Source organism: Cygnus atratus, chromosome 4 (genome assembly GCF_013377495.2).
Source record: "Cygnus atratus isolate AKBS03 ecotype Queensland, Australia chromosome 4, CAtr_DNAZoo_HiC_assembly, whole genome shotgun sequence".
NCBI lineage: Eukaryota > Metazoa > Chordata > Aves > Anseriformes > Anatidae > Cygnus > Cygnus atratus.
In genome coordinates this window covers 58133370-58161246 of record NC_066365.1, presented here as the reverse complement: position 1 = coordinate 58161246, position 27877 = coordinate 58133370, and the positions used below count along the sequence as shown (strand labels likewise).

The 27877-nt window shown below is 38.0% G+C and overlaps 1 protein-coding gene across 7 annotated transcripts in view; it reads left to right on the top strand.

Moving 5' to 3' along the window:
- STIM2 (stromal interaction molecule 2) overlaps positions 1-27877 on the top strand; it is a 63328-nt gene that overhangs the window by 20433 nt on the left and 15018 nt on the right. For all 7 annotated transcript variants that reach the window (XM_035553540.2, XM_035553525.2, XM_035553515.2 and 4 more), the window contains exons 2-3: positions 16768-16898; positions 25558-25672. In XM_035553540.2, the coding sequence (XP_035409433.1) occupies positions 16836-16898; positions 25558-25672 (178 nt within the window). In that variant the 5' untranslated portion in view covers positions 16768-16835. The remainder of the gene's footprint in view (positions 1-16767; positions 16899-25557; positions 25673-27877) is intronic.

Genomic DNA, 27877 nt, shown 5'->3' with positions numbered 1-27877 from the left:
CTGACTTTTGTGCATACATAAAAATGAACAATTCCGACAAATGGCCATCTAATCCAAAGAGTGCTAGTGGGTGTTTAAGTGTATAAAAATAGCATCTTTATGACAGTCCACACTCTTGCTATCTCTTTTGCGAGTCATTTCAAATTAGGCTGCAGGTAGAAAGTAAGAAAACACTGTGCTTGCATTCCTTCAAGGATTTTTTTTATTAGAAAGTAGATATAGAGTTGCATATTACAGGGTGGGCACAAATTTTTACTTGTTTTTAGAATAAACGGGATGCATGCTTTTAGACTAAAAGTAAGGGGATGATGTATGTTCTGGAGCTGGGTATTTTGTTCGTCAACTTAGTGGTCTGAATTTCTGTGATTTTGTTCCATTCGTTTGACCTCTTGTATGGAAAGGCACACTTAAGTGTTGGTGAGAGGGATTTTGAACAGTGTAGATTTCTTGGTCTTTACTGATGCTCGTAGAATTGTCATTGTTTGAAAGATTGAATGTAGGTCTGAACTTTCCTGATATCAAATATTTTGTTGTTTAATTGCTGCAACTTTTTGACATTCTGTATTTGAAATAATAGGTACTTAATTTTTGCTTTGGTATTGTAGTCTTGCAGTCATGTCTGTAACTTCAAAATAGTAGTGTATTATTTTAATTGGCAAGCTCAAAGAATTCTTTTTAATCGGGTTTTACTAAAACAGATGATCCTTTGTAAGGGATCAGTAAACCAATAGCCTGTGTGATCTCGTATGAAACAAGGGAATTTAAAGAACTCCAGTGTTTAATTTTTTTATTAAAACTTGGGTGGAAGTACTTGCTGTTTTAAAAAAAAATGAACAAATAATCCTTTATGCAATGCAGAGATTCAACTGAACCATAACTTACATTACCTACTCACTTTGGTATTCTCAAAAATCTGTAGATTAAAAACAAACAAACAATGAAACTTCCAGTTCATGTTAATAAATTCAGTTAAAAATCAACGTATCAAACATTAAAGTTATGTCAGCTTGCTGTTTGAGACTGATTAAATACTGTTACTTAAAAATGTTAATAGCTTTATTCTCTTTACTACGTAAGCTATTCCTGGCAAGCGTTAGAGAAAAGGTTTTAAGTGCATTAAAGCCCACCTTCCAATAAATAACGCTCAAGCTCACAGCTTGTGCAGTTGCATGGAACAGCTGATGCTGTTCAGAAATGGTTGGAATTAATTCTTATCATAAACCCTGACATGGCTTCCTCTCTAAGGTGCTGCTGCTGCAGGTAGTTACAAATGAGCTCTCAGCTCACTCTTTATCCTGTTGAGGTGGAACTTCTTTCAATTTTTGGGAATAGATTTGGGTATTTTTTTCAGGGTGTTGGTTGCATTAATTCTGCAGATCTCCTTAACTTCCCTTCAATTTATTTAATTTTGGTTGTTTTTCTGCTTTAACGCATTTCATTTACAATTGTTTTTAAACCTTTCTGATCAGAAACTATGGGTGAGGTCTTGAGGTTACAAATTCTTATTTTTATGAATATATTAAATGTTTTAACCTGCTTTTGTTACTTCTCTAAATCAGTACAATTTAGTTCACTGTATTTCCTTTTCTACTGTTTGCACACACTTTCCTCTCCTCCTTCTGTTGGCTGCAAGTTAGCTAACAGCATCTTGAATCTTATTTTTGATCAAGATTGCAGTTCTAGTGCAGTAAGTTATGTAAGTTATGTAACGCTTTTTCATAAATTACGTTTTCTGCTTATAGAAACAGTGATAGGATTTTGAAACAGCCCTTTTTTTTCTCTCTGCTTCCCTTCTACTTCTGCCAATGAAGTTAACCCTTCTCAAAACCTTTAGCTTAAAAACCGTTGTGTGAATTGTGAAAAACTGCTGTGTTGTGTGAGCAAAGCCATTAAACCTTTTTTTTTGTCTTAATGCCTAGAGAGTCTTAGATCAGTTGGTGAAAGGAAAGGTGATGTTTCTTGTATATCATGTACCGAAATATCACTGAATCCCATTGGAGCTTTAGACAACTTATGTCAGAAACTCTTTGCTTTTAATCATGGCAGTAGGCTGTAGACTTCTGCAATAGAAATTTCATTTTAAGAGTACATGCCCCCATTTCTTTGGGGCTAGACATGGCCATGTTTAAGTAGAATTTTAGCTTTCTCTTCACAAGGATGCGTGCACAAAGTGTCTCCTCATACAAGGTAGTTTTTATGGAATTATAAGATGCAAATCAATGTTATACAATATACTTTGTTTTTCTTTTCCCTTTAAAAAAAAAAAGCTATTAACGAGCGAACATGCCTACTCATGCCTTCATTTGTGATGAATTCTTTCTTCTGAATGGTTATTACCCTGTTCTCAAGCTCTGGGCTTTTACAGGCGTGCTAATTCTTATCATCCTGTTCTCATTATTGTCTTTTTATCCTGTCTTAAGTTCTGCTGAAACTCATTTCTCTTCATTAGATGCAACGATGTGATGGTGAAGACCTGCAGATGTTGTGAAGGCATTCCTAAGCAGAGTTCATATGTGTGCATGAGTACACACATTCTTTGCCCAGGCATGAGGAATACACGTGCATGCTTAAAGGCAGTAAAACCCGTGCACAAATGTCAACGCTGTAAGGTCGCATTTGGGATTTGTTCAGGATTTTGCAACAATTTCTTCACAGGCATGCCTTGTTCTTTTCCTGTCTGTAATCATTAGGTATCTGCTTAATATTTCAGGTTGTAAATGTGGTGGATCAACAACTTCTTCATAACAGCGTGCTTCTTAGGAGTGTCCTAAGAACGCAGAGAGAGAAAGATACAACTAACACTTCATAAATAAGAATGACTACTGCTGTTACACCTTTATTTATATTTGTGAAGTGGAGCCGTCCACTTTGGAGGCAGTCGTAGAATCACAGACTCATAGAATCATAGGGGTTGGAAAAGGCCTCCAAGATCATCTGGTCCAACCATCTCCCTACTACCAATGCCATCCACTAAATGGTCTAACCATCCCCCTACCACCAATGTCACCCACTAAACCATATCCCTAAGCACCACGTCCAACCTTTTCCTTGAATGCCCCCAGAGACTGTGACTTCACCACCTCCCTGGGCAACCCGTCCTAATGCCTGACTGCTCTTTCTGAGAAGAAATGTCTCCTAATTTCCAATCTAAATCTCCCCTAGCATGATTTGATGCCATTCCATCTAGCCCTATCACTAGTCCTTCTAGAATCTGCCTTTCAAAGGAGGTGACAGATGCTGGTTGAAAGGGAGCACTGGAATTCAGACTCGTGCTCTGGGCCAGAATGTCACCCTGACCCGACAACAGCAGGTCATCCATAGCTCTGGCTAATTCATGAAAGCCTTCAGAAGTGGAGTTTCTAAATCTTCTGGATAGCCTGCTTTAGTGCTGCACTGGCCTTCGGGGGGGGGGGGAGGGGAGAAGCTTTTCCTGATGTCCAACCTGATCTTCCCAATGCATAGTTTGACTGTTGGTCCACGTTTCATGGTCTGCCACTGCTGAAGAGGCTTTGCCATCTGCTGTGAAGTGGTTGCAGATGACTGTTAGATCACCTTAGCTGCCTTTTCAGAAGATTAAACAAGCCTAGTTTCCTGAAAATAAGTGGCCTCCTTGAATTTATGTAGGACTGAAACTTTGTTTTCTTAAGCCTAATAAGGTTGAAGTTCATTAAACACAAGATTTGGAAAATCAGTATTACCACGCATTATTATAACTTTGGATTAAAAATTAATCTCAAAAAGAAAAGGCTGTAACTAGCTGCATGATGCAAGTTTGTGTTCATGTGTATACATAGTCAAACAATGCAATATTTTAGTTAAAGGACACCAACAACAGGGGGTTACTTGGAAGTATTAGAATGTCATTTGGCTTATTGCAAAATCTTTTTGTGTAGAGGATACCCAACTTTAGTCCAAGTACTTCAGAATGTACATTCTTGAGACAGCCTAGACTACTGGAGATGAATAATGTAATAAACCAATAAGGTGTGGAGAGAGACCAGATGAAGTCAACATGTAGAAAGGTTGTTTCAGCTGAATTTAAGATGATGTGTAAGCAGAAAATAGAATAACTTTACTCAGTGAGAAGAAAGAGTGATGGAAAGTGGAGCACTCAAAACATCAGAACAGCTTCAAACTGTTTCTTGAATATTATTTTTGCACAAGAGATGGAATTAGTAGCTCAGAGAAGTAAATGTGTAGACTTCTTTAAAAGATGAATTGTTTTAATTGAATGTCTGATATGCCTAGGTGGAAGATTCTTTTAATGCGTTGACACTTTCTGCCTTAAATAGATCATAAGTTTTTGGTTAAGTAAAATTAAAAAAAAAAAGGGCAGAAATTGAAGTTACATGATGATCACTGAGCTGGTAGGGTAGTAGGCCACTGCTGTAGTCTGATGTAGGCTGTTTGTAACATAGGTATTGGAAGTGAGAAAATTCTGTTAGATAGTTGTTTGCTTAGGATATGGCAAGCTTTAAATTTGTGTTGCTACCACTTCAAAGCAAGAAGTGAAAGCCGTGCTTTTAAACTCAGGTTCACTTCTCTTGTAACAGCCCATCTCTGCTACATAGGAAAATGTTGCCATTCTTCGGTCTGTCTCCAGCACGTCTAGGACTTCTGCTTTGTGTATTGCAGAATACCTGTAGATTTTTTTCTGAGCGTATCCTCCCAGTTTGAAAACTTTTTATTAATGTATTGATGAAGTTAACTGAGGAAGGAACCTAACTTTGGTTTGGTATTGGTAGTACAACTTTACTTGTGTGGAGAGAACTTCAGTAAACAGTTTAAATGTTGGTAGTTTTTTTTATTATTTTCATGTGAATTGGCAACTCCTCCATGTGTTAATATGTGCTAATTTAAGTATTACTAAAGAAATGAGACTTAATGAAAAGCAGATACTGTTTCCTTGCATTTTAATAAAATAAATGAGAAACTTGCTATAACCCAGAGCTACAAAGGCATGGTTTTTGTACCTATTTTCTGATATCTGCTATATATTGGTTGTGCTCTGTATTCAGAAATGCAGAATTGACAAACGTTGTCCTTCCCTGCCTCCTGCAGATGACTTAGTATAAAAACTGCTTTGAAGTCTTTACAGACAAAAGCAGGTTCAAAGCAAAGACTTGTATTGTGTGAATCATTGTGCTAATACACAAAGGAAGAAAACATTTGTACTGGTTGTTACATGTGACTGAAGTGGAGTAGTTGGTTTTCAGGTGTCAGCTTTGGCAGGTGTTGCATTAAAGGCATCAGAATAGATCTCAAAAATGAAGTAAAATCCCTTGTATTTGATTAAACCTGAGAGAAACTACCAGGTGTTACAAAACATGCATCTATTTGAGATGTGAATGATGAACTCCAGATGTGTTTTATTATCTATGGAGGCTGTATAACAGCAATAGGACACCCGATGAAACAAGACAAGCTCCAATATTTTTAATAACAATCTTAATTTAGTGTTTTTATATGTTCTATTTGTGTTATATTTCTGTTTCTGTGGGAGACAGAAGGCCTTGTGTGAAATTCATTTCCTAGGGTTTTTGAAAATGGGACCTAATTGAACATACCGAATTAGAATTCATCTTTCATGTCTCTGGCTTGCTTTTGCTTATGTTTAATGAAAGTCAGGTTGCTTTCTATCTTCCAGAAGTTATTTCCTTTTTGATAATTGGAAATGTTGGACCACCTGTACTTTTTGATATTTGATATATTTTTATAAAAAAAAGTGGATGTAGCAGAAACACTTCTATTGGAATTCGTTTGGCTCTGGGCCTGTTTTTGTACTTCCGTGTATTGCAGGGAGCAAGGAGCAGCATAAGCATTGGTAATGCAGTGCACAGGGGATCCAGTTCCAGTATGTGTCCAGCAGAATTGGGGAAAAAAAATCTAGTATGTTGTTTGTCATGCTTCAGTCTTTTCAAATCTGACAGGTACAAATGACTATTAGTGTTTAAAGTCTCTTTTAAGACTCTTAAAATTTTAGTAAGCTTTATGTATGGTTGTCATGAAGCATCTGTAATGACTCTTGTAAGAATAGTTATTATCTGGAAAAAGCTTACTGTCCTTCGTTTCATCTTGATTTTTTTCACCAATGCAAGTCAGGAACAAAGGCAATCACAAGTGAGGACTTGAGAAGAAATATGGATGTATCTCTGAAAGTAACCAAAGACATTAAATTGTATTTTATACTAATAATCTTTTGCAGATGGTTGTAGCCTCAGGTGCCACAGTGTTAAATTCAAAGAAAAAAACACACTTTTAAAAAGCACACTTTCTTGTGCTTTCCCTTGAGCTCTTTGTAAATATCTGTCTGTTTCTTCTCTTCAGAAAACTTTAAAAAAAAAACTTATTATTGATATCACAACCAAACAAACAGATGAGAACAAAAACACACACCCACTTGGCTTTGTGTAGCCAGGTGTTGCAGTCTGTTGGCTTTGGGAGAGACCTGTGTGTGTTCAGGTCTTGCATTTTGAAATCTTACTGCATATTCTGGCTCCTAGGTTTTGGAAAGCAATCAAAACAACTGGAGCTTGACTTATGGAGCTACATAAACTAAACACAACGTGGACGTCTGTACTGCTATAAAGCTCGGCCATGCCATCAGCTTGCAGTTAACTATGTATGCCACGTCTCCTCCGCTTGGTAGTTGTCAGCTGCATTAAGTCTTCCAGGGCACAGTAGGGAGGGCAAGGTTTTAAGATCTGGACCTGCAGTTCCCTACTCAGGTAGAAGCATAGATGTTGTTCCACTGCATTAATTCTGTTTTTGTTTATTTTGCTCACTTGCTGCATTGGTGGCCAGGTTCAGAGGACACCACAGGACCAGGGTTTAGAAGCAGTGCTGTCGGTGAAGTGCTGTTCTGCTCGCCCTCCTGCCCCCCTTCCTCTGCTGTCGCAAGTCTTTGTGCAGGAATATAGAGAACCAATTCAGGCTGAATCAGTTTCCTGAGCCTTCCTCTGCAGCACGACAGCACAAATGTGCTTCTGTTGGTACAAGGAAGGGGAGAGTACAGGGGTAGGAACAAACGGTGGGGGTACGAACAGTTAGGAATCCTTTTGGCACCAGACTTCGGCTTGTTCTGCCTCCGAGCATATGTGAAATTATTGCCTTGGCTCTTCCTTGCATCCTGGATGTGTTCGTGCTGTTGGGGAGCAACTGATGTTATTTGAAGCCGCACGAGTAGTGTTTGGCAATGTGTGGTGCTCAGGCAAATGTAGAGTACTCAGGAGCTTTACGCTTTGCTTTTGTGAACGATTTCTCAAAATTTGTCCAGAGGTGTAAGCCTACCGCTTTAAGCTTGTGTACAAATTCTATCTGTGTGCGATGGGAAGAGCTATGTGTTTTCAAGTATGCACCATTTAACTGTCAACTTGAGCTAATCCTATCTGACATTACGGAACTTACTCTGAGTTTTGGAGTCTTTAATTGAACCAAGTTTCCTCTTTTCTCCTCCGCATAATTGCAGCGCATGATGTTAGGCACGTGATGTTTGGTGTCTGCTCATTGTGTAAGAAATGGATTCTTTTTTAATGCCCACTTTAACAGCCAAGGGAGTAGATGTTGGAAGACAATACCCTTCAATACCCTTTGCTACTACTTCCAAGGGCCCCAAAATACATTTATTAAAACCCTGTCAACCAAGAAGAATCTGAGATATGTGCATCTAGAGTTTATTCTGACTTTCTTAATTGCAAAATCAATATCTGTGGTAAGTTTGAGCAGTAGCATAATGGTGATATGTTACACAGATATGTGAATCTTTTTTTTTTTTTTTACATTCTGAAAACTTAAAAAGAAAATGTGAAAAGGAGAGGGCTGTTTGGATCTTATCAGCATCAAATAAGCCAAGGTGAACTGGGACAGCATCAGTAGGTTTGTCAGCCCAGTTTATCACTTGGCAAAATTTGTCATGAGAAAAATATTTAGCAGCATATTAGTTAGGAGCAAAACTGCCAGTTGTGCAATCTGGATGTGGGTGCTAACTGCAGGGCAGTTCATGTAATCTTCTGGAAGTAGGATAGTCCTCTACTAGCCAGCAATCTGCACCACTAAATCTTCACATAAGCTAATGCGACTATTTAAAGAAACTATGATATTTGTACTTGCTCAGTTACTTATGTGTTGAATGCTGCTGAAAGGAAAGGTTTAATTATGGTCTTATCAGTTAAATAAAACGAATCTCTGCAGTCAGCACGTTTGTATTTCTAAAAGCATAGACACTGCACAGGCTGACAGATTTAATGCTCAAATGCAAGAATCCTAACAGATTGTGTGTAATAAAAAAAAACGTGCCTTGATGCTAAGGGCACACTGTATTGTAAGTATAATGTTACAGTTTTTTAAATTTAGGTTTCAGTTGTATAATTCTGATATGCTCTTTTAAAGTATAAATACATTCTGACAACATGTTGTTACAGGAACTCTAAGGGAGCTGATGATGCTACAGATGGTGCTCACAGAGGATTAAATTTGATTCCTTCGTAAGAACAGTTAATAATATACGTACTGGATCGGATGGTGTAAAAGACTTGACGTGAGATTGAGTAATGTCAGTAATGTCATGCTTACTTGTCTGATTCATGGATATAGGATATGATATGAATCATGTGAAAACAAATATCAGCAAAACTAGTGTAGTTAAATGTCTAAGTGTAAAGATGTAGTTTATATGAAAGTAGCTCATGACCTTAAAACTTGTCTAATATATAGCTTTCACATGCTTTATTATAATTGCCTGAAAGTATAATGATTTAGGTCTTAAAAGATACCTTTGTAAATCTTAAAACCACACTTATAAAACTTGTCTCTTACTAAACTTTTCTTTCAAAATTTTTTAAGGTGGGAATCCTTTTTGAAGTGCTTTTGCTCCCTCATTTTCATTCTAAGAAGTTTTTAAACTACAATTCCAACATGAAAAAAAATTGAACATTTAAGTTGTCAGCCATGCTACAGCCACGAGGTTGTTTTGTTCTGCAAATCACTCTCCTCTGGAGAGAGGTTCAGTGGCCCATGCTCTGCCTAACTTGTGAACTATATGTAAATGGAAATCGGTACACATCTTCTGTACATTTTCACCAGAAGGCCTGGCCATGAGATTATTGCATAGCAGAGGTGTTAGTAACTACAGAATTCTAAGCCAGAAGATGAGCTTTTATCTAAAAAGTAGTAACTAGGAAGTTTGCTGCAGAAATGACAAATAACAGTAGTTAAGCATTTACGGGTCATCTTTAATCATCTTTAAATCTGATTTCCTGACTGAAGAAAGTGGCTTAAATGCTGTGCTGCTTATCTTTCTTCTGAGTTGACAAGCTATGTGGGTTCAGGTCGATGATCAGGGATATACAGCATCTTTTCTAGCTTCCTGCTGTTGGGAAAGGGAGAAAGTTACAACAGGAGAAAATGACTAGTTAGACCTAGAATATGTAGAAAGCTTAGCTGTCTGGTATATGCTTAGATGTGTTGTGCCCTGATAGTCACTTAATTTATATGAATATGCACCTATAGTTTGTTTAATCAGCTCAGTTGATGTTCTGTCGACAAAAAGTAGATTCACAGTCCTGGTTCTGTGATAGTTGTAGCTTCTAAGAGGTATGGAATATAAGGCAAAAAGAGCAACGGTTTTGTTCATTTTGTCCGAGTTGAGGTTTTTCTTTTAGATGAAGGTATAATGTACATAGGTTATCTTTTAACCTATGTGAATGTTTTTTTTCTTAGAGCTATTCTAACTTCAGATGTCAGAGATTACTATAATGTGTGAGGAGTATATCATACACTTTTTTATGGGCATATTAAGTAATTTTCATGACAAAATCAAGATACATGAATGAAAATTTCAATGTAAACTGAATTAAATATTTCCCTTCTTGGTCTTGTGATAAAGAGTAGTAAAGTGAGACGTTTTGTATTGCTAAGAGGAGATATCAGACATCTTTTTTACTGTTCTTACAGGTTTGCACAGTAAGTGTCGATACCTTATAGGTAAGGTTGGTAAGAGGAAAAATGGAGAATTTTCAATGGGTGGCATAAGATAACATCTCCATCCCCCAGTTTGCTCTCATACTGCTTTGTTAGGTTGGCCAGAGTTTCTCTTGTAAGTCAGCTGTCTTTAACCATTTTATACACATTGTTCAGCTTCCCCCCTTCAGACTGACACGGGCTCAGAGGGGTTATGCAAAGGAGATGGAGGCATGAATCCATCATCTTGACTTTTCTCTAGACATAGAGAAGAGTTGTAATTTGCTAATTAACTTCCTAACAATCTAAATGTTTGTACTGATATCGTTTTGTCAGAGTAATCCATGAAATGATTAATGTATTCAAAACCCTTTATGTAACTTCCTCTTCAAACAAGCATTGCTGATTTGGGCTAGTTGGAAGATGCTTGCTTTGAATTCTGTTTAATTAAAGCAAAATTAGATTTGACATCAAATTTAATTCTCTAGAGAATTCCTTTCATGTCTTTTCCTTTTCAGTTGGTGCTGAAAAGTTCTTAAATTATGTGAGATGCTTTGAATGCCTTAATAGGTGATCAGAAAGTTAATTATATCTGCTGTTGTTTTTCACAGCTTTTTATCTGACAAAGATTAGAGAAGTGCCAATCGAAACCTGCCTTAACACTTGGGTTTGCTAGTGGCATTATCTGATTGAATTTCTGCTTTAAATAATGTACTGTTACTTCACTGTTTTCTTGTATATAAAAAAAAGAAATTTAAATTCACAGTTAAAGAGCTTTTTTGTGGGTGTGGTGAAAGCAGAGATAAATTGATGGCGATTTTGGGAAAAAGTCTTTCTTGCTTCATCAAGTGTATGTGTAGATAGATATATAATCAATTTGCATATACTGAAGATAAACAGAATAAATGGACACTTCTCAATAGTTGCAGAAACAGGTTTGAAACTTGCACATAAGGATCACTTATATACACATTGAATGGGTATTGATTTATTTTAAGGTTGTTTTAAGTGTTTATGGGAGGGATATTTAGTGGATTTTTAAGACAGCTTTTATGGAGCTGAACTGCAAATAGCATAGTTTTTTCCCCTCAGTGGAGCGTTACTAATCACTAAACTTTATATGTATTCAGAAACAAGTCTTTCAGGTACCAGGTTTTGCAGTCGAGAGTTTCATTGTTGAGTCTTATTGGCTATTGTACGAGTTTGTAAGCATCATTTCAGAAATTACCTGATTTCTAATATACAGTGGCAGAAAAGCTTAGTGTGAAGCTTTGCATATCTTTAATTCAAAGACAACAGGACACTGTTGTGTCCTCTCCTTTTGCATTACACCCCTTCCCCTTTCCCTGCTGTCATTAGTATTATTGTATGTTGCTTTTCAAGAAGCTCATTTAAGTAACATGAGTGTTTTGATTAGAAGATAAGTGTATTCTGCCCTTTTTGTCAAAATTTTGTCTGTTGCTTTAATATCTTTTTTAGTAGAAAGACGTGCTGCAGTGATGAACTTTTTTCTCTCTCATCATTTAAATAAATGTCACAAATGACATTGTCAAGTTAACTGTTATCCTGCTCAGCCTACTTGCCATATGGAGGAGTTTAATTATTAAGAGTAGGAGTGATTTGCTTTGGGAGTTGTTAATTGAAAGATTAAATGAAGCTCACTCTGAGGATCTCTCTTCAAGCATTTGAAGATTTTAATGACACCTTATGTAAGGGTTTAAGATAAAAGCTACATGTTTGTTGCTTTTATTGTGAATAGGCGTTTTGAACATCTGGTGAAACTTCTGAAAACACTTGCTTTCCAGTAATTCAAATAATCCCCACTGTATCGTTCGAATTTGTACTCATGTCTTTAAAAATCATCGTTCTCTTACAGTTTTTTTGTCTTAAATAATTTTGAACTGATGGAGAAACTGTAGTATATTAAAGAAGGGTGTAAAACTAAACCACAAAAGAAATGTAGCTGTAAGGAGTAGGAAAGCCTAGTGAGATGAAGATGCATTTGGTGGTGGGGGGAGGCAGGAGGGGATTTTTTGGTCACTTGCTTTGGCTCTGGAAAATGCGAAGAAATCCTACTTCTGTCATCATGGCTTGCTGAAACAGGGTTATTTTAAGCTCAGAGTATGTGCTTAAGAAGCTGTCGCTTCAGAATAGTGCTTGCCTGTGAGGTTTCCCTTTATTCCAGATGGCTTCTTAGGAGTGAGGAATCATAAAACTAGCGGAACGTGGCACACTCCTGAGTTTGTCAGGAAAAGGATAGTCATGGAAACATCATAGGCTTCCATGGAACTGCTGCTTGTCAGCTCTTCCTCTTGGTGAGTGCTCAACAGAAACGATGTGTAGTTGCCCATCCCTCCAAGCAACTCCCAACAGCCAAGTTCCTCTCAGCAAACTAATTGGGAACCTGATTCCAGGTACTTAGGAAAATCTTGAAGGTTCTGTGTGTTCCTGTATTCTTAAGAAAGCTTCTCAAGGCACTGAAAGCCTTTGGGATGCTTTGAAGACTAGCTGGGAGCTGCAGGCACCTGGCAGGAGTCCCTCTGTCACACTTAGGCACAATTGCAGCACTTACGCACCAGTGTCCGTATGCAAAAGGGGGGTAAACAACTGCAGGGTTATCTATTTGTGGGACTGTCGGGCCTTTTCATTCTGAGATCTGCTATGTTCCCAACAGTTTAAGGAAAAGCAAATGCAGGATAGATAAGACTGTGCGATGATCATGTACCCTTCTGCTTTGGAGCCACGTGCATTCCTAAAATAAATGTCAAGGGCTTTGCTGACATGAATGCTTGAAGATACGGGTAATTAATTTTCCTTACTGGCTTGTGTTGACAGTGTTGCTCTGCAGGCTTAACATCCTGTTACCGTCAGGAAGTGGGATGAAAAAGCTGTGATCCCGCAGTTCAGGAGAACTTCTAACTGGACTTTTTCTTGTAGCCTTGCCTTATTTTAGCTCCCTTTTAAAATGAAAGGAGGGGGGGGAAGCCAAGTGTTACTTTCCCCTTATTTGTGTTCAAAACAAACAAACAGCTTCCTGCGTACTGTACTGGATAACTCTGAACTCAGTTCATTATCATCATCTCCTACAAGAAGGGTCAGTAATCATGGCTTTGAGCAGCGCTCTGGCCAGGCACAGATGCTTTCTCCTGCTCTCAGAGCTAGGAGGCGGTTCCTGACCTACTCAAGGCAGGAGGAAGGCTTCCTTCCAAAGCCTCCACCAAGTTTGAGCCCTAAATTTCACATTTAATATTTCAGTGACAAATTTCCCTCGTTATCATGACCCTAAGGTGTGAAATCCCCTCACTTCTGACCAATGCCCAAAGAGATGCTGTGTAACTCCTGCATGTCCTGACAGCATGGTGTGCTTATAGGCACATGGTATGTGTGGTGTGCTACTGCCAACCTCAACTGAACATCTTTGGTTTGGTTTGGTTTGCTTTGCTAATTTCTCAGTGCTGCTTGTTAAAGGAAGCACCAAATCTGAAATCATCAGGTTCACTTAGTGAACGATATCACCTCTATTCTTTTCTGTGACGACGATTTTGGACCGTGCTTATTTATGTATGACAACACACCAGACTAGGGCAGACATAGTGGTCCAGGCCTAAAAGTTAGCTTTGTCCTTAAAGTATAATAAAAGGTTTTGAATCCCAGACACCTTTGGCAACGTGGATTCAAAGTGAGAGATGAATTGCCAAGAATTATCAATTGTTACTTGTTGCTGAGCCTTAGGCTTTTGATGATGGTACTTGCTGTATATTAAGATGTTTCCCCCTAGACTTATTCTAATGGACTGGACATTTGAGAAGTTTTTAATAGTACTTCATCTAGCATTAATTTAAATTGCTCCTGCCTTGCAAATGAGGCAAAATGCAATGTTTTAAAACCTTCTGCAGAGTTGCAAATGATCACGTTTCCATCAGTTGTTTTTTTGGATTTGGTAGGGGTCTGTAGGTATTCCTGTGAAATGCTTTTCACTTACTCTGTAGGTTGTGTCTTTCTAATTTTTTTTTGTTTTTGAAATTGTTCTCTGAAGAAAGGGATGACCAAGCGTTGTCAGTCTGGGAACATTATTTTTAACTTCACTGCATGAAAATTAGGTTGGAGTAAATCTGGATTCTGTTTAGAGTGGATTAATTTTTATTGCAGTCAAGATGTCCTGCTGGATGTTTTTCAGTCCAAAAAGGAGCAAACTGGAACTCAATCTGTTCTTCGAGAGAGATCAAGTGTTCCTGGGGCCAGGGCATGGGGCGTTTGAACCATAAGTAGCCTATTTACTTCTTTTAAGAAGAGCTATAGCTCTTTCAAGAGCTTTCATGTTTAAATAACCAAAAAGGCTTGGGGAGGTTCAGGCTGGACTTAGGAAAAAATTATTTCCCGTGAGGGTGGTCAAACATGTGAACAGCCTTCCTAGAGAGGTGCCTGTTGTCCCATGCCCCTTGGTGGTCAAGAGGCATTTGCAGAATGCCGTCTCATTAATATGCTTTAACTTTGGGTTAACCCTGAAGTTGTCAGGCAGGTGGATTCAACCTTTGGGGGTCCCTTCCAACTGAACCACTCTATTCTAACACATTTATAAGTACTCATTAAGATCAAGAAACTGATCAACCTCAATGTTGAGAAAGTGTAGCCCGAGGAAAAGTTGTGACTTGAAAAGCGGGCCTTTCAGCTGAACAAAACGGAAAAGTATTTGAGTGGGTGCTTGCAAACTGTGAACTCCATTTATCTGATGTATTCCACTATGTAAGAGTAGGGCTAAATACAAATTAAACAAGTTGGGTGTGTTGGAGGGACCAGTTTATGTTCTAACAATTGGGCTTTCTTCTAACTTAGTGTATGTGATCTTGCAGTATGTTATGATTCCGATATATGACTGTTTTTAAGTAGCGCCATACTCTTTGGCTACTGGAATTCAATAATTAGCAGAATGTTGTGGTAATTCATTACTATTGCAGAGGAAGCCTTTCTATACCAGCCACTGTATTCCAGGGATAAGTCCTTAAATCCCCCAGCGATCGTAAATTTCTCATTGCAAGATAAAAATGTAAATGCCATCTAATATGCAAATTAAACATTTTCTAATGAAACAAAGATGGATAAATAACTGATTTTTCTAATGTTAAAACAAAACAAAACCCCACAACCTTAGAAGAGCTTCAGTTTTTTTCAAGGCCTTCTGATTGCATTCCAAAGCTGAAAACTGTTTGTGATAGGCCTGGTTTAGTATTTAGTAATTTGTCTTTCTGAGTTACATGAAGTAGTTGTAAAACAGATAACATTTCTATCTCTGTGACTTGTCGTTGTGGTTTTTGATTGATATGTGGACACAGATGGAACTGTTAACTTCTATACCAGTTTTATTACACAGAAAGTAAGAGTGCATTGACTCATGTCTGTCCGTAGGGATCAGTCCTGTTAATGTCCGAGATCCCAGCTGTGACTTGGTTGCCAGCTTTATTATACTCTTGCTTTGTAGCAACTGGAGTTGTCAGCATCTCTTATTGTTATAAATTAAAAAAAAATAATCAGCTGAAGTCAGAAAAGCAGAATCATGCCAATTCAATTAGTATGGAATACTAAAGCAATAAATTTTTTCTGTGCAAACTCAATCCTATCAATTTCTGTATGTTTTTTTCATTACTTGTGCAAATGAGCCTTTAATGACTTCAGTAGTAGCAAGAAAGCTCAGTCTCTTGATAGACTAGAAGAAGAAGAAAATCGTGCCTACTCAAACTATATTTTTAATGATATGACTGAAGCTGAGTGAAGCTGAAACTACTAATTGTAGTTTATGGGAATAGCGTATTTTTATAATGATTATGATTTATAATGATTATGATTATTATGTTGGGAAATCATCTCAGTAATGAACTTAGAAAAAATGATTTCTGTATCCTTTTCCACCTCCTGTTCTTTGAAGGGTTTGGATGCATCAGAACAAATGAAAGTTAGCTACTAGTTGATGCAAAGGTCTGTGAAAGGCAAGTCTTTAACGATGGGTTGATCATTGTGCATTATAGAATTTGGCAGCCTTTGGCATGTGTCTTGTGGCAAGGAAAGAAAAATGGTATACCAAATCCTGACACGGGGGAAGCAGAGCCATCAAATGGGCACAAATCATGAGCCTTCAGTAACAAATATGGTTGAACACGTGCTTTTTGTGACCTGGGTTCCTGCTCTGTGGTGACTGCTGTTTTTTATCAGAGCATTCCATTCAGGGCTGTGGGGTATCATATATTCTTATCAGCTGAATTTTCTTTGCGGCGTGCTTTCTTCTCTTGCAGTCCTTCTTGAGTATTTTGTGTTCAGTAGTGCTGCCTAAGGTACTACTGCGCTGTGGGTATCATTCCTTTACCTGCTTACGAAGCTGTGATTGCAGGACATTATAATCTATTGTTTTTTCTCATCCTCATCTGCTTTCTGTTTTCCTCCAGCTTCTGGAAAGGAGGTTGGAAACAGCAGTGACTTAATTTGCTGTTGCAATGCTGTGTCATGCAAGGTGGTTGACAGATAGGAGAAGAGGTAGAGATTGTAGTTATAGGGTGGGGGGAGTGAGGGCAGAATTGCAGGAGTCAAACTATACCAGTGTCTTCTGAGAGCTTTCTTACTGCATAAAAAGGGTGTGCTTTCACTTTTTTGTAAGAATTCTTATTTTATGGCTAAACTTGTCATCTATGAACTGGAGGCTATGTGCGGGCAAGTAACATGTATACAAACAAAATCTGAAGTTCTGTGTTATGCTTTGGGACTTTTATATTCTAGAGTGACAGTAGCTGATATTTCTCTTCTGATTTGTTTTCCCCCCTTTAGATCCCTGCAGTTCTCTCAGCCCACCGTGCTTTACTGAGGAGGACCGATTCAGCCTAGAAGCTCTCCGCATGATACATAAGCAAATGGATGACGACAAAGATGGTGGTATTGAAGTAGATGAAAGCGATGAGGTAAGAATATAAAAAGCCTTCACTTGTGCATACCTATGAGGTCTGTCCTTTTCTGCCTGTTTTACATAGCTGCTCTTTATGTTCCAGAACCTGAGTAGTTGTTTCTTTTTAAATTCAGCCCTTTCTGCATCAAAATGCAGAAAGTAAGTCAGAAATGGAAAATTGTTGTCCACTGTTTTAGCCTGAAAGAAAAAAAAGACTATATATAAAAGCTGTTATTTTTGAGATTAGCGTAAAAGGTCTTGGTTTGGCTTGCAATGAGGGTTACTAAGTGCTGATATAATCTACCAACTGTTATTTTAGTTTTTTCGCTTTAAGATTTTCTTGATTAAGGCATCACCGGGCTTTCCTGTTTACCTCTCATTTGTTCCAGGCACTTCATGGTGCAAAACAGTACCTGTGAAAGACAGTAGTCTAAATGCTTTCTTACGTTTTTTTGCTCCCATCTTATGGGCAAGTAGTAAGCACCTCCTGCTAAAGGTTAATGGTAGATTGAGGTCTATGAACTAAGGAATGTTATTCAGACCTGCCTGAAGCATTTTGTGATTGTGCTTGAATGAGTTCAGTAGGCAAGCTCCTGGTGGCCCTGACAAGGGACTTGCTCTTGTACTTACGCAACTCTACCGTCTGAATTCTCAGAATTACTGGGGAGGAAAGGAAATATATCCATGTAGTTTCACTGTTCTTGCTTCTTCTGGCTTCTCCTGCTTTCTGGCAGGAGGAAGGAGGGGTTGGGAGGGAGGAGTGAAGATGTCCCCTGATCTCCTGTCCGCTAAAAATGAGGGGTACTGCCATGTGGTTCTGAAACCCATTCTCATTGAAGGTGAGTGGGAGAAGAATCTAGCCCTGGCTTCTCATCCCTTTTTTTTGTAACATCTCTGGGTAGATTTGTTTTCACTGAAGGAATGAAGTTGTGAATTATCATGGTCAAGTCTGATGTGATGCCACTTTGAGTTCTGTGTGACTATGTACAAAACAGCAGTGATGCTTTCTGAAGGAATACAATAGAATACAGAAGACGTTCCAGAGTAAAATAATGTACTCCTGAGGAAAAAATCTGCCCTGTACCTTTAGGCGTGTCGTGGTGCAGTAGTTCAGGCACTGAAAATATTCTGTAATGTCAGAGCTAGAGTGTCTATTACCACGAATACTTGGGAGAGGCACAATCCACTCTGCAAACTGAAACATTACTGACTGTGAGCTTTCTGAGCAGCTTTTCAACGCTGCATGATTATCTAGACTTGCACTGCATTTGTTACATGTGAAAGTTAAGAAAGTTAAAAGAAACTAATGAAATACTTGCACATTGAAAAGTTTCTAGTCGTATTCAAAAGTCCTGTCCTTGCTTGCAATGGACCTCTTCAACTTTATCTCTGAGATTAAGTTTCTTCCTGTTGCAGAGGAGTGTCAAGGTGAATCAAAGCAGCAGAAGTTACTCTTAAATTTGTTAAAGTGACTGAAGTTTGAATAGTTCATGAGGGATGCAATTTTAGCTAGGGTATAAGAGATGAGTGAAGCTATATATTCAAAGTACTCACCATACATAAAGCAAGACAACTGAAATGTAGCCCTTTCTCTGCGCTTCGTTTTTAAATGTTGGTGTGTTTAGTAAGTGCTAAATTAGCTTTTTTCAGTATTTAGTATCTCGCAGATCAGTGAATACATATTTGCACAGATGTACTTTCTAAGACATTACAAGCAAACCTGAAATTAGCAAAAACTGTAATTTAATTGGAAGATAAACTAGTAATCTATATGTTCCTGTTCTGTTTTAACTAGTTTTTATCTTAATCTTCAAAAATCTGACATTTTAACAGAGTTATCTAATTACCTTATTACTTACTTACTGTTCTGAATATATATTAAACATGTTGCAATAGACACTGCTTCCAAAACAGATGTTTTCTCTAACTGTCAGTGTGGATAATACTGCTTGTCTTGATTAAAGATGAGAATAGATAATAAACCACGTAATTATAAATAAAGCTTACGTGAGATACAGGAATCTTTCTTAACAGCAAGGCAATGGATTTCTTACTGTTTTCATGCTGTGTGGCTTTTGTTTACAACAAGACTCCTGGAAGAGCAGTATATTGATATTCACCAGCTCTTTTTAATTATTTGGCAGGAAAAATGACAAGATATATTAACTTTCTGCTGTTATACCACTAGTAAAAGTGTTATGGATTGCAAGCCTATATTTACACTGAGGAAGGAAGTTCTTGTAAATAAGTTACTTTGAGAAAGGAAAAGTGACAAGAAATAAAGATGTTGAACTACTTTAGCTATTTTAATTTGCTAATCTAGTTGAGAACCCCTGGCAGTGATTCCAGAGATCTTGCTTGCATACATCTCTTCTTTTTTGTAAAGCTTCTCATGCCCTGTTTTTGTTGTAGTTTTTTTATGTAAAATAGAAGTCTCACATAAAACTGTTCCTTAGAGAACAATTTTTTTTAGGAAGTAGGAAAACTTGAACTTTTTAAAGAATCTTTTTCCTCAAAAATTAGCAAAGAATTAGTATTAGAATTAGAAGAATTAGAATTAAAGAATTAGCAAAATATTTTAGGGGAAAATGCATCTCTGTGTTTAACATGTTGGAAAAATGAGTGGCTGGTAGATAGTGCGTATGTATAGGCAGTTGATGGAATAAATGGACATGACAGACTTCTAGCTTTTGCAAACTTTTTAGAAGATAGGGAGGCAGAGAAGTTACAACCTCCCTAAATTTAGCCAGAGACTCCTGAAGAAATATATCAAACTGTTCTTAAACTGACACGTGTTTTTTAAACTGTCACTTGTGTGACGTGGTTGGAGAGCTTGATCTGCCTTCGTTAGTGCCTCTTGGGACCTCAGGAGCTCACCCCAGGTGTTGTAACTTCAGCTGGGAGGAGATCTACTGTGAGCTCTTGCTTCCTCTTGTTGCCTGCAAATATACACTCAGCAAGATGCGAAATGTCCTTGAAGGTTCCCTTAGTGTTTTGGCATTATCACTTTTATAATAAATGTCCTTAAAGTGATGTTTGTAGTCGTGTAAGGTAGTTAATGCTTCAGAGTCAGACTGCTGGGCAAAATTGTGTGTTGTAGGGAAATGCCTACTGCAGCGGCTCAGAAACAGCACAACTGCTTTGCATCATCCCGGATATCTCCTGAGCGCGTTTTACATCTCGCTGTGCGAGAACACTATGTGAAGAACATTGATCTTTCAGATGAGTACGCTGAGTGTCCTACCCAGTGCAACAGCCCTCTTCCCCCAAAGCTATCTGCTTACTCTAAAATTCCATTAGTTTTAGTAATCAGCTACATTTCAGCTGTAGACGTGTTAGTAGAGGTCTTGCTTTTATTGAATTTTATCATTCAGCTGCTGATGCATTTGTCCCTGATTGTTAAAAGGCAAACTCTTCTATCCTCCTGAAGCTTTGCAGCAACTCAGCATGCCTGCAGAGTCTGTGCTTTTCAGAGCCCGCTAGGTGGGAGGCAGCCGTGCCCTGAAAGCACGATGGCAGTGCTAGTCCGTGGCTGTGTCTGTGCAAAGAAGTCCAGTGGAGCGGCAGTGTCTTATCATGGGTACGGTTGCATAGAAACTCGTGCAGACGTGTTTTGGATCAGACCTGCCTCATGCCTTGCCTCCTCGGAGGTGCTTAAGCTAATGTGTAGCTGTCTGCACCTGTTACGTAGCATTGCAGGCAGTTAGTCCTGCTACAATTAAATGCTCTCTTGGAAATTAATTCCAGCTTCCCTTTGAAGGCATTGCACAGTTTACAGTACATTTACTGAAAACTTGTTTTAAGCCACAATATATTTTTTTTTCCCAGTAGAACTTGTAGATTACGTTAAGATACACTTGCTTCCACTTTCATTAGCTACGGACTTTGGTTTTTTGGTGATGTGTACTTTATGCTTGAATAAATTACCTTATTTTACTCTGTAACATCTTTAGAAGCTATTTCTATGGAGGGAAATGGTGAATGCTGTTGTACCTCAATTGCAGCATGTTGCCTGTTTAAAAGCACACTTGCCATCATAACGTGGTAAAGCGTGACAGTGCAATAGATGGAGTAAATCTGGTAGCACGGGATGGGACAGCTTTGTAAAAGGCTGTTTAAGGGTGACTGCTGTTAGGACTGCCTGTATACTAAGGTAGGGTTAAAGGAAAATTGAGGTTTTGACTTTTTGCAGGTTTTCTTCAGAAGAATTAAAGCTAGAGGAAATAATAAAACCAAAAGGAATAACACTGTAGAAAGGAATGGTTGCTCAAGGGAGGATGGTAACACTTAGCCAGGAGATGTTACTAATTGCTCTTAAAGTAAACTTGTCAGTTGGAGAGTCTATTTTAAGTTTGTGAAACTGAAAATCATAAACTTGTGTCTTTATCCAGAACGAGGAATAAACATAGCATGAGTGCTTCCTTCTGTAGTTAGTGAATGTGGTTAATTTTACTTTTCCACTGTTTAGCAAAAGTATGCAATTGTTCATTTGCTTCTCAAGGAGCAAGGATGTTTTGCAATTTTGCATCTTCCGTATTTTTCTGCCCTGCATCTTTGTCGTGTATGGCTTTAGTATGTCAGTGCTTCCTTGGTGTCAGGCCCGTATTGCATTTTGGTGTCTTTTTTCCTCTTTGGAAGGGTCAGAAGTTTGTGGTTCTTGCTTCAGGCTGGTTTTTAGTTGAATTGGCTGTTTTTTTGGTGAATGTTACAGAACTAAAGGCTCTGTAGTGAGGAAGGTGGAGGCTCACCTGACCTTGCCTTGAACTGTTCTGGAGCTCCAGCTTCTGTTGGTGCTGTGGAGAAGAAAAACTTTCTTCCTATTATTACACTGAATCCTGGGCTCTGGGATGTGATTTTTTTTTTTGTAGGAGCAAAGTTGTTAATGTTACTTCTGGGATCAAAACTCCAGGTTTGATTTTAGGGGTGTGGCTTTCTTTAAAGTAATTTTTACTTGTTTTTGAATTACCTACCTCAACTAATGGTTATTTTACACTTCTTTTTACGTAACTCATCTGCTTTCTTGGTTTCAAATTTGTAGTCTTTAAAAGGCCTTCTCCCTGTTGAATAATTATGTTGGCTAAGATAATACTTAGATATGTTTTGTCAGAGCTAATTCTTTTAACCTCCCAAGTTAGAGTTATTTTTCTAACCTCTTCTTTGTGTACTTAATGGCCAGGGCAACAGAAGAGAGATTAGCTGCCATGACAAGGAACAGAAAAATCCTCTTTCTACCAGAGTTGTTCTGTTTTTATGGCTTTCTTCAATTTAGGATGCAATTCCTTTTCTTAACAAAGAACTTCCATATTAGGTCAGCTCTTAAATAAAGGTATTTTAAGCAAAAGAGATGTTTGTTGACTGTCATATCTCTTCATTAGTGAATGCGTTCCTTCTTTGTTTTCTTATCCAGCTGTACACTCTAATTTTGCTGTTGTGGCTGTCCTGTGTTGTGACTGTCTCAGACCTGAGAGCAATATAGGTGGCATTGAACAGGAGACAGGCACTTTCTTTTTTCATGGAGAGATCCTCAAACACAGGACCGCTCCCGTGGAGTTACTGCAAACTGATTATTAAATGCAAGTTGCTCGAGGTGTTTGTGTGTAGACACCTTGTTTAAAAACAGCTCAAATGGAAAAAAACAACAACAACAACAACAAACAACAAAAAGACAAGAATATTTAGTCAAATACCCTAACAGTCTTTCAGTGTAAATTAGATCTTTTCCACTGTTCTTCTCTCCTTCTGGAAAATTTTGTACTGTGAACTTGGATTTTTCTGTATTTGTGATGAAATTTGAAATGAGGCTTTCTATCTTTCCCCTCAAGCTTGCAGAGCTGTGTTCCCATCAGTGCTGAGTGTGAATGTATCTGTTAACTCCTGCTCCCTCTGCTGGCTTTGTAGCCCAACAACACGAAACCTTGAAAGTTTTCCATTCGTTCTTTGCATTGCTTAACTGGTTGTTGGGGTAACCCATGTTGCATTTTTAAAATCAGAACACTTTTATATAATCTTATAGGGCTCTTGTGCGATATGTAACACCCTGAAGCTTTTCTGTGTATCAGTTGGCATCTGTCATCTCTTTGTTCCTAGCCCTGTCTGTAGCATGATTTTCTTAACAGCAATTCAGACTTTTCCTTGACAGCACCTGTAACTGTTCAGATGTTCCTGTCGTGAAATATTTTGCTTTTGCTGTCAACTAGCAATAGATGGAAGCAAATTGAAAACTCTGAGGTATGAGCTTTAGCTGAGGAGGTGCAAAATGTGCTGAAACCTTTAGCTACAGCATGTATTCCGTTCTGTTCCCCTTCAGAAACCACATTGGCCTTTTTAAAACAAATGTCTGTGTCTGTCATAGACACCTTCGATTGTACATCGTGTGCTGGTTGTGGGAACTGCCAGCTTCAGAGTAGTTGTGCCAGTCTGGGAAGTACTCAGAGTTCACGCTTGGACTATGGAATATGCAGTAGAGGTTATGCAGCAGATATGTTTCCATATAGTTGCAGCAATCACTCCTTTCTGTGCTTACTGTACTTTTTTTTTTTACTACTGTTGGACCAGGGTGTTTCAGAAGTTCTGCAAATGGCTCTGCCCCGACAGGCTGCATTCTCAATTTTCTCATTTAGTACATTTCTCAGATATTTCTCATATGCATGCGTGTGTAAACATGAGCATCTCTGCCTTCTTATACATGTACGTAGTAGTAGTGCAAGCGCACATGAAATTTTTATTGGCTAAACAGAAATATTTGAGTAATCAAACTGCTTTAGAAAGCTATTGTCTGTCAGTCAAAAATGCTCTGAAGTGGTAGATGAAAGAGGGTTTGCACCCAACCTGTATTTGGAACCAAAAGATAAGTATGGTATTTATGATTGGATTCAGGAAGGCAACTACTATTTTATCTGAAGTGTAGCAGTTAGAGGAGAAGCTTGAATCCCTTCCTGTATTTTAAGACTTCTTGTTTTCTTGTAAGAATGAAGATTTTTAATAAGGGGATTTTGGTGTTAGTTTCTTCTTGCATATTTCTGCTATCATACATTGACTGCTTTTCCATCTCCCGCAGCGTGGATTGAATCATACCTAGATTTGTTAGGAATGTGGGAAGATCTGCAGATACTTTATTCCAGGAGTAACGTTTAAGTGGGGCATTTAGCAGTTCACCACTTGTGTGGCATTCTTTATCACCTTTGTTTGAAGTGGAGATGGCGTAATGACCTGCCACATAAAAAGCCGTTTTTTGTTAGCTGTCTTGACAACCTATAGCAGGTTTTGGTTGGGCTGCATATCCTTCAGGGAGCGAGGAAAGCAAGTAATCTCCTGTGAGATTACTTTGCTGTCATGCTAGTTTTCTGGTGCTGCTACTAATAAGGTGTCCACCCACAGATGTGTCTGATGGTATGCTTTTTAGGGTCTGATACCAATGTAAGGTCAAAGGGAGATGGCTTTGCTAACCAGCATTCCAACTTTTCTAGGCTCTGTGTGAAACAAAAAATAAGCCCGGCACCTATTTGTTATGTTCTGTTTTATTCTTCTATTGTCTTGCTTGCTTTGTCCACTAGGAAAGCTTCATTCATACCTGCAGTAAGTTTTTCAGTCTCTCCCTCTCATAATTTCCCCTACTTCAATTCTGACCTGCAGCTGAAGAAATTTCAGTTATGCTGAAACTTGGAAAAAGAAGGGGAAGCAGTAGACAGGAGAAGAATTTAGGGGTTTATCTGGCATAGTGCTGTCCTACGCTGCAGGAATAGTGTGGTTTTATGCACACCCAATCATGAATGCAGTATAAGAGCTAAGATTGTTGACTAATGGATATTTAGCACTCCTCAGCTTTTGGGGGAGGGAGGAAGGTCTTCATGGTTGTGGTATCCATTTTTCCTGACAGTGGCCCGACCTAAGAGGATATATGCTAGGGTCTTGCACTTCGATGCTTTTTCTGGATCTATGTATAAAGAGAAACCATTTGCAATGACTTGTGAAATATTGATACAACACTGTTGTATAATGAGATTGCAGGATCTGTTTTGTTATGCTTACTAACATGCAAAGCTTAGTATTTTGACATAGGCTTTCTATTAATTATTGTAAATGAAATGCCATGTGTAATACTTCTGTGCTTGGAGTGTAGCCACTGAGGCATCATTATTAAGAAGAAAATTGTCTGTAAGATGGCTTCTGTTTTTAATTTGAAATGCAACTAAATTTTGTTACCTACTCAAAAGACTAATATTAGTTAACACCTTTCTATCATTCCACAAGCAGTTGCTTTTAACTGCTATAGCAGGATTCAGGTATTACTCATCCTTAAAGGTCTGGCGTGTTTTCAATTATTACATGGTCATCTTCATCTATTGAAGGTAAGACCAAATGTATCCAGAATGGAAAAGTATGCAGTATGACTTGTGCAGTGCATACTCAGAATCACTGTAAGTCTAAGGTATACGAATACTGTTGTTAAACATTGTATACTAGCAATTGCAAATTCAGTTTTCCCAGAGTTTAATAATTGCAGAATCAAGTCCTGTAAGAGTGTTAAACTTCCTTTTTGAGTCTTTGACATAGTCAGCTTACATGAATTGTATGCTGCTTGCATGGGGAACAGATAGTAAAGAATTTTTTTGCCCTGATACACTTGCAGCTTCTGTTTAGAAAGTGATGTTATTTAATTTGTTTTCCTTCTTCAGTTTTTAAGGGAAGATATGCAGTATAAGGATGCCTCTAATAAACATAGCCACCTACACAGAGAAGACAAGCATATTACCATTGAGGACCTATGGAGACGCTGGAAAACATCTGAAGGTAGGTTAAAAAAAGTGGTTATTGAAATAGACACAACCAATTTTCCACCAAGTTGTTTAGAGTAGTAAGTGGATGACCTCTTCTTCAGCATCTTTATGAATCTGTATCAGTACCCTGATTCACAGGGGTGGGTGTATAAACCCAACTGAAAGCTCGCTCAGTCCAGCTAGTGTTAATTTCTTCTGGACGTGCTGGGTGTATTGTGAGTATGTTAGGATAGCTTTCACGCTCATCGGTATGAGATTGTAATTTATGGAAGTGACTGTTGCAAGCATTGAATTCCAGATGTGCTTTTATTTAGTGAGCAAACCCTATGGCTTGCTGTCAAGGTGTTTTTAACATTAATTATACACTGTACTGAGTGGAAAATCCAATGTACTTCTACTGTGTAAATCACCTTTAGGTGACAAAGAGCCAAAATTCTTAGTCCTAAGCATTTTGTAAAAATCTTTTGAAACTTGGAATACAGGACAATGCAATGATGACCCAATGTGCATTCCTTGATTTGAATGAAATTATAAGCCACATACTCTAAATATCAAAACACGTATTTGATGAATGGTATACTGTTTATTGCTGAGTATGTTCCAGGATTTAGTGATTAAAAAGTAAATTTGTAGAGGTCAGGAATGTTGGTCAGAGTTAAGAGTAAATTTTTTTTAACATTCATGAGCTATTGCGCTAATGATGTGTGCTTAAAGATCTATAAATTAGTATCAGTTGAACAACTAAAGGTTGGACAGAAGAGAAACGAAACTAGGAAGATGACATTCATTCGGCTAATGTAGGCACCCATTTAAGTGCAGTCTGAGGTAATACATTGCAAGTGTTTGTGTAGTAAACCAGTTGTTTTTTTAACCAGTGGATGTTTTTTGCCTCATCTCTTGCAAGTATTCTTTAGGTACTTGCTCACAGAAGATTTTGTCCAATGAAAACATTGCAACTAAATTATCGCAGAAAATTCTCTCTACAATTTTGTCTGACTTACAGTAACTCTTCAAAAATGTAGGCTGTAGTATTATCGGAAGTATCTGTATATAACTTTGTTCTAGGTCTCTTGAGTACAGTGAGCAGTGTGAATAAGACTCAGATTTTGAAAGGACTGTCTGGTCTTCCTGTGTCTGCTTGCAGTGGCTTTGCTCTGCACTGTTCAGGACCATTACAGATACTGAAGTTCTACCACAGGGAAGCCCTTAGAATGAGTCTCCCTAACAGTCATATAAAGGATGCTTTAGGAAAAGTGGAGTTTATGCTAACAATATTTAAATTTTATGTTGCTAATTGAAATATAACTGTTAGATGCTTGATTATTTTCTGTCTTTTAATTGTACACTAAGAAGTAAAGTTGTTTGTTTTTTTCAACTTTTCACTTAAGCTGCCTAAATTCTGAGATTCCCAAACTCATGTTTTGGTGATTAACAACCTCCTAAGTATTTAGCTTTTTATGTGATGTTCCTCTTTACTGCTTTTTGAACTTAGAAGCAAAGCTACGTGGTCTTGAAATGTCTTTTTTTCCCCAATACAAAACTTTTCAAAGTTGCTTCTGAATTTGTGTATATGCACGCTTGGTTTTGGTGACTGTTAGAAAGCATGAAGCCTCTCAAATCTTAAACTATTTTCATTTAACTTTAGGAAACACGCAAGATACGGCTTTTTCTTTCTAGATGTTTTAGGAATACTGATTTAAATGCTGCTAGTTTATAGTGCCAGTTTAATGCAATTTGACAGCACAAAGCAAGAGTGTGGACAGTAGTGTAAATGGTGGTATCAGTAATTTGAAACTTCGTTAAGTAGTCTGTTGAGGTATCTGTGAGAATTACAAGCTCTAAATAGTGCCCTTGACAGTGCCCATTACTGCTTATGCAGAAATGTCTCTTGGATTTAGTGCTTATTTTATGCTGAGTAGAATTGTCCTTTCTTCCCCATAAAGATAATTTTCTCCAGATGTTTGTCTTTTTTGTTTGATACCTCGTGGACAAGATTTGAGGGAAGAAAAAAAAATTGCTTTTTCATTATTTCTGTCACGAGGCCTGCTTTTGGTATCCCCCACCTTGGCTTAAAATCCATAAGTAATAGTCTGTACTGGTGCAAGTTAAAGGGATTTCAAGGCTGCTCTGAGTTTTGCCTGCATGAAAGGAATCACAGCACAGTTTAAATCAGCATCCAGCCTATTGTTGCTCTGTTGCCACACAGTTTCGAGGAGTC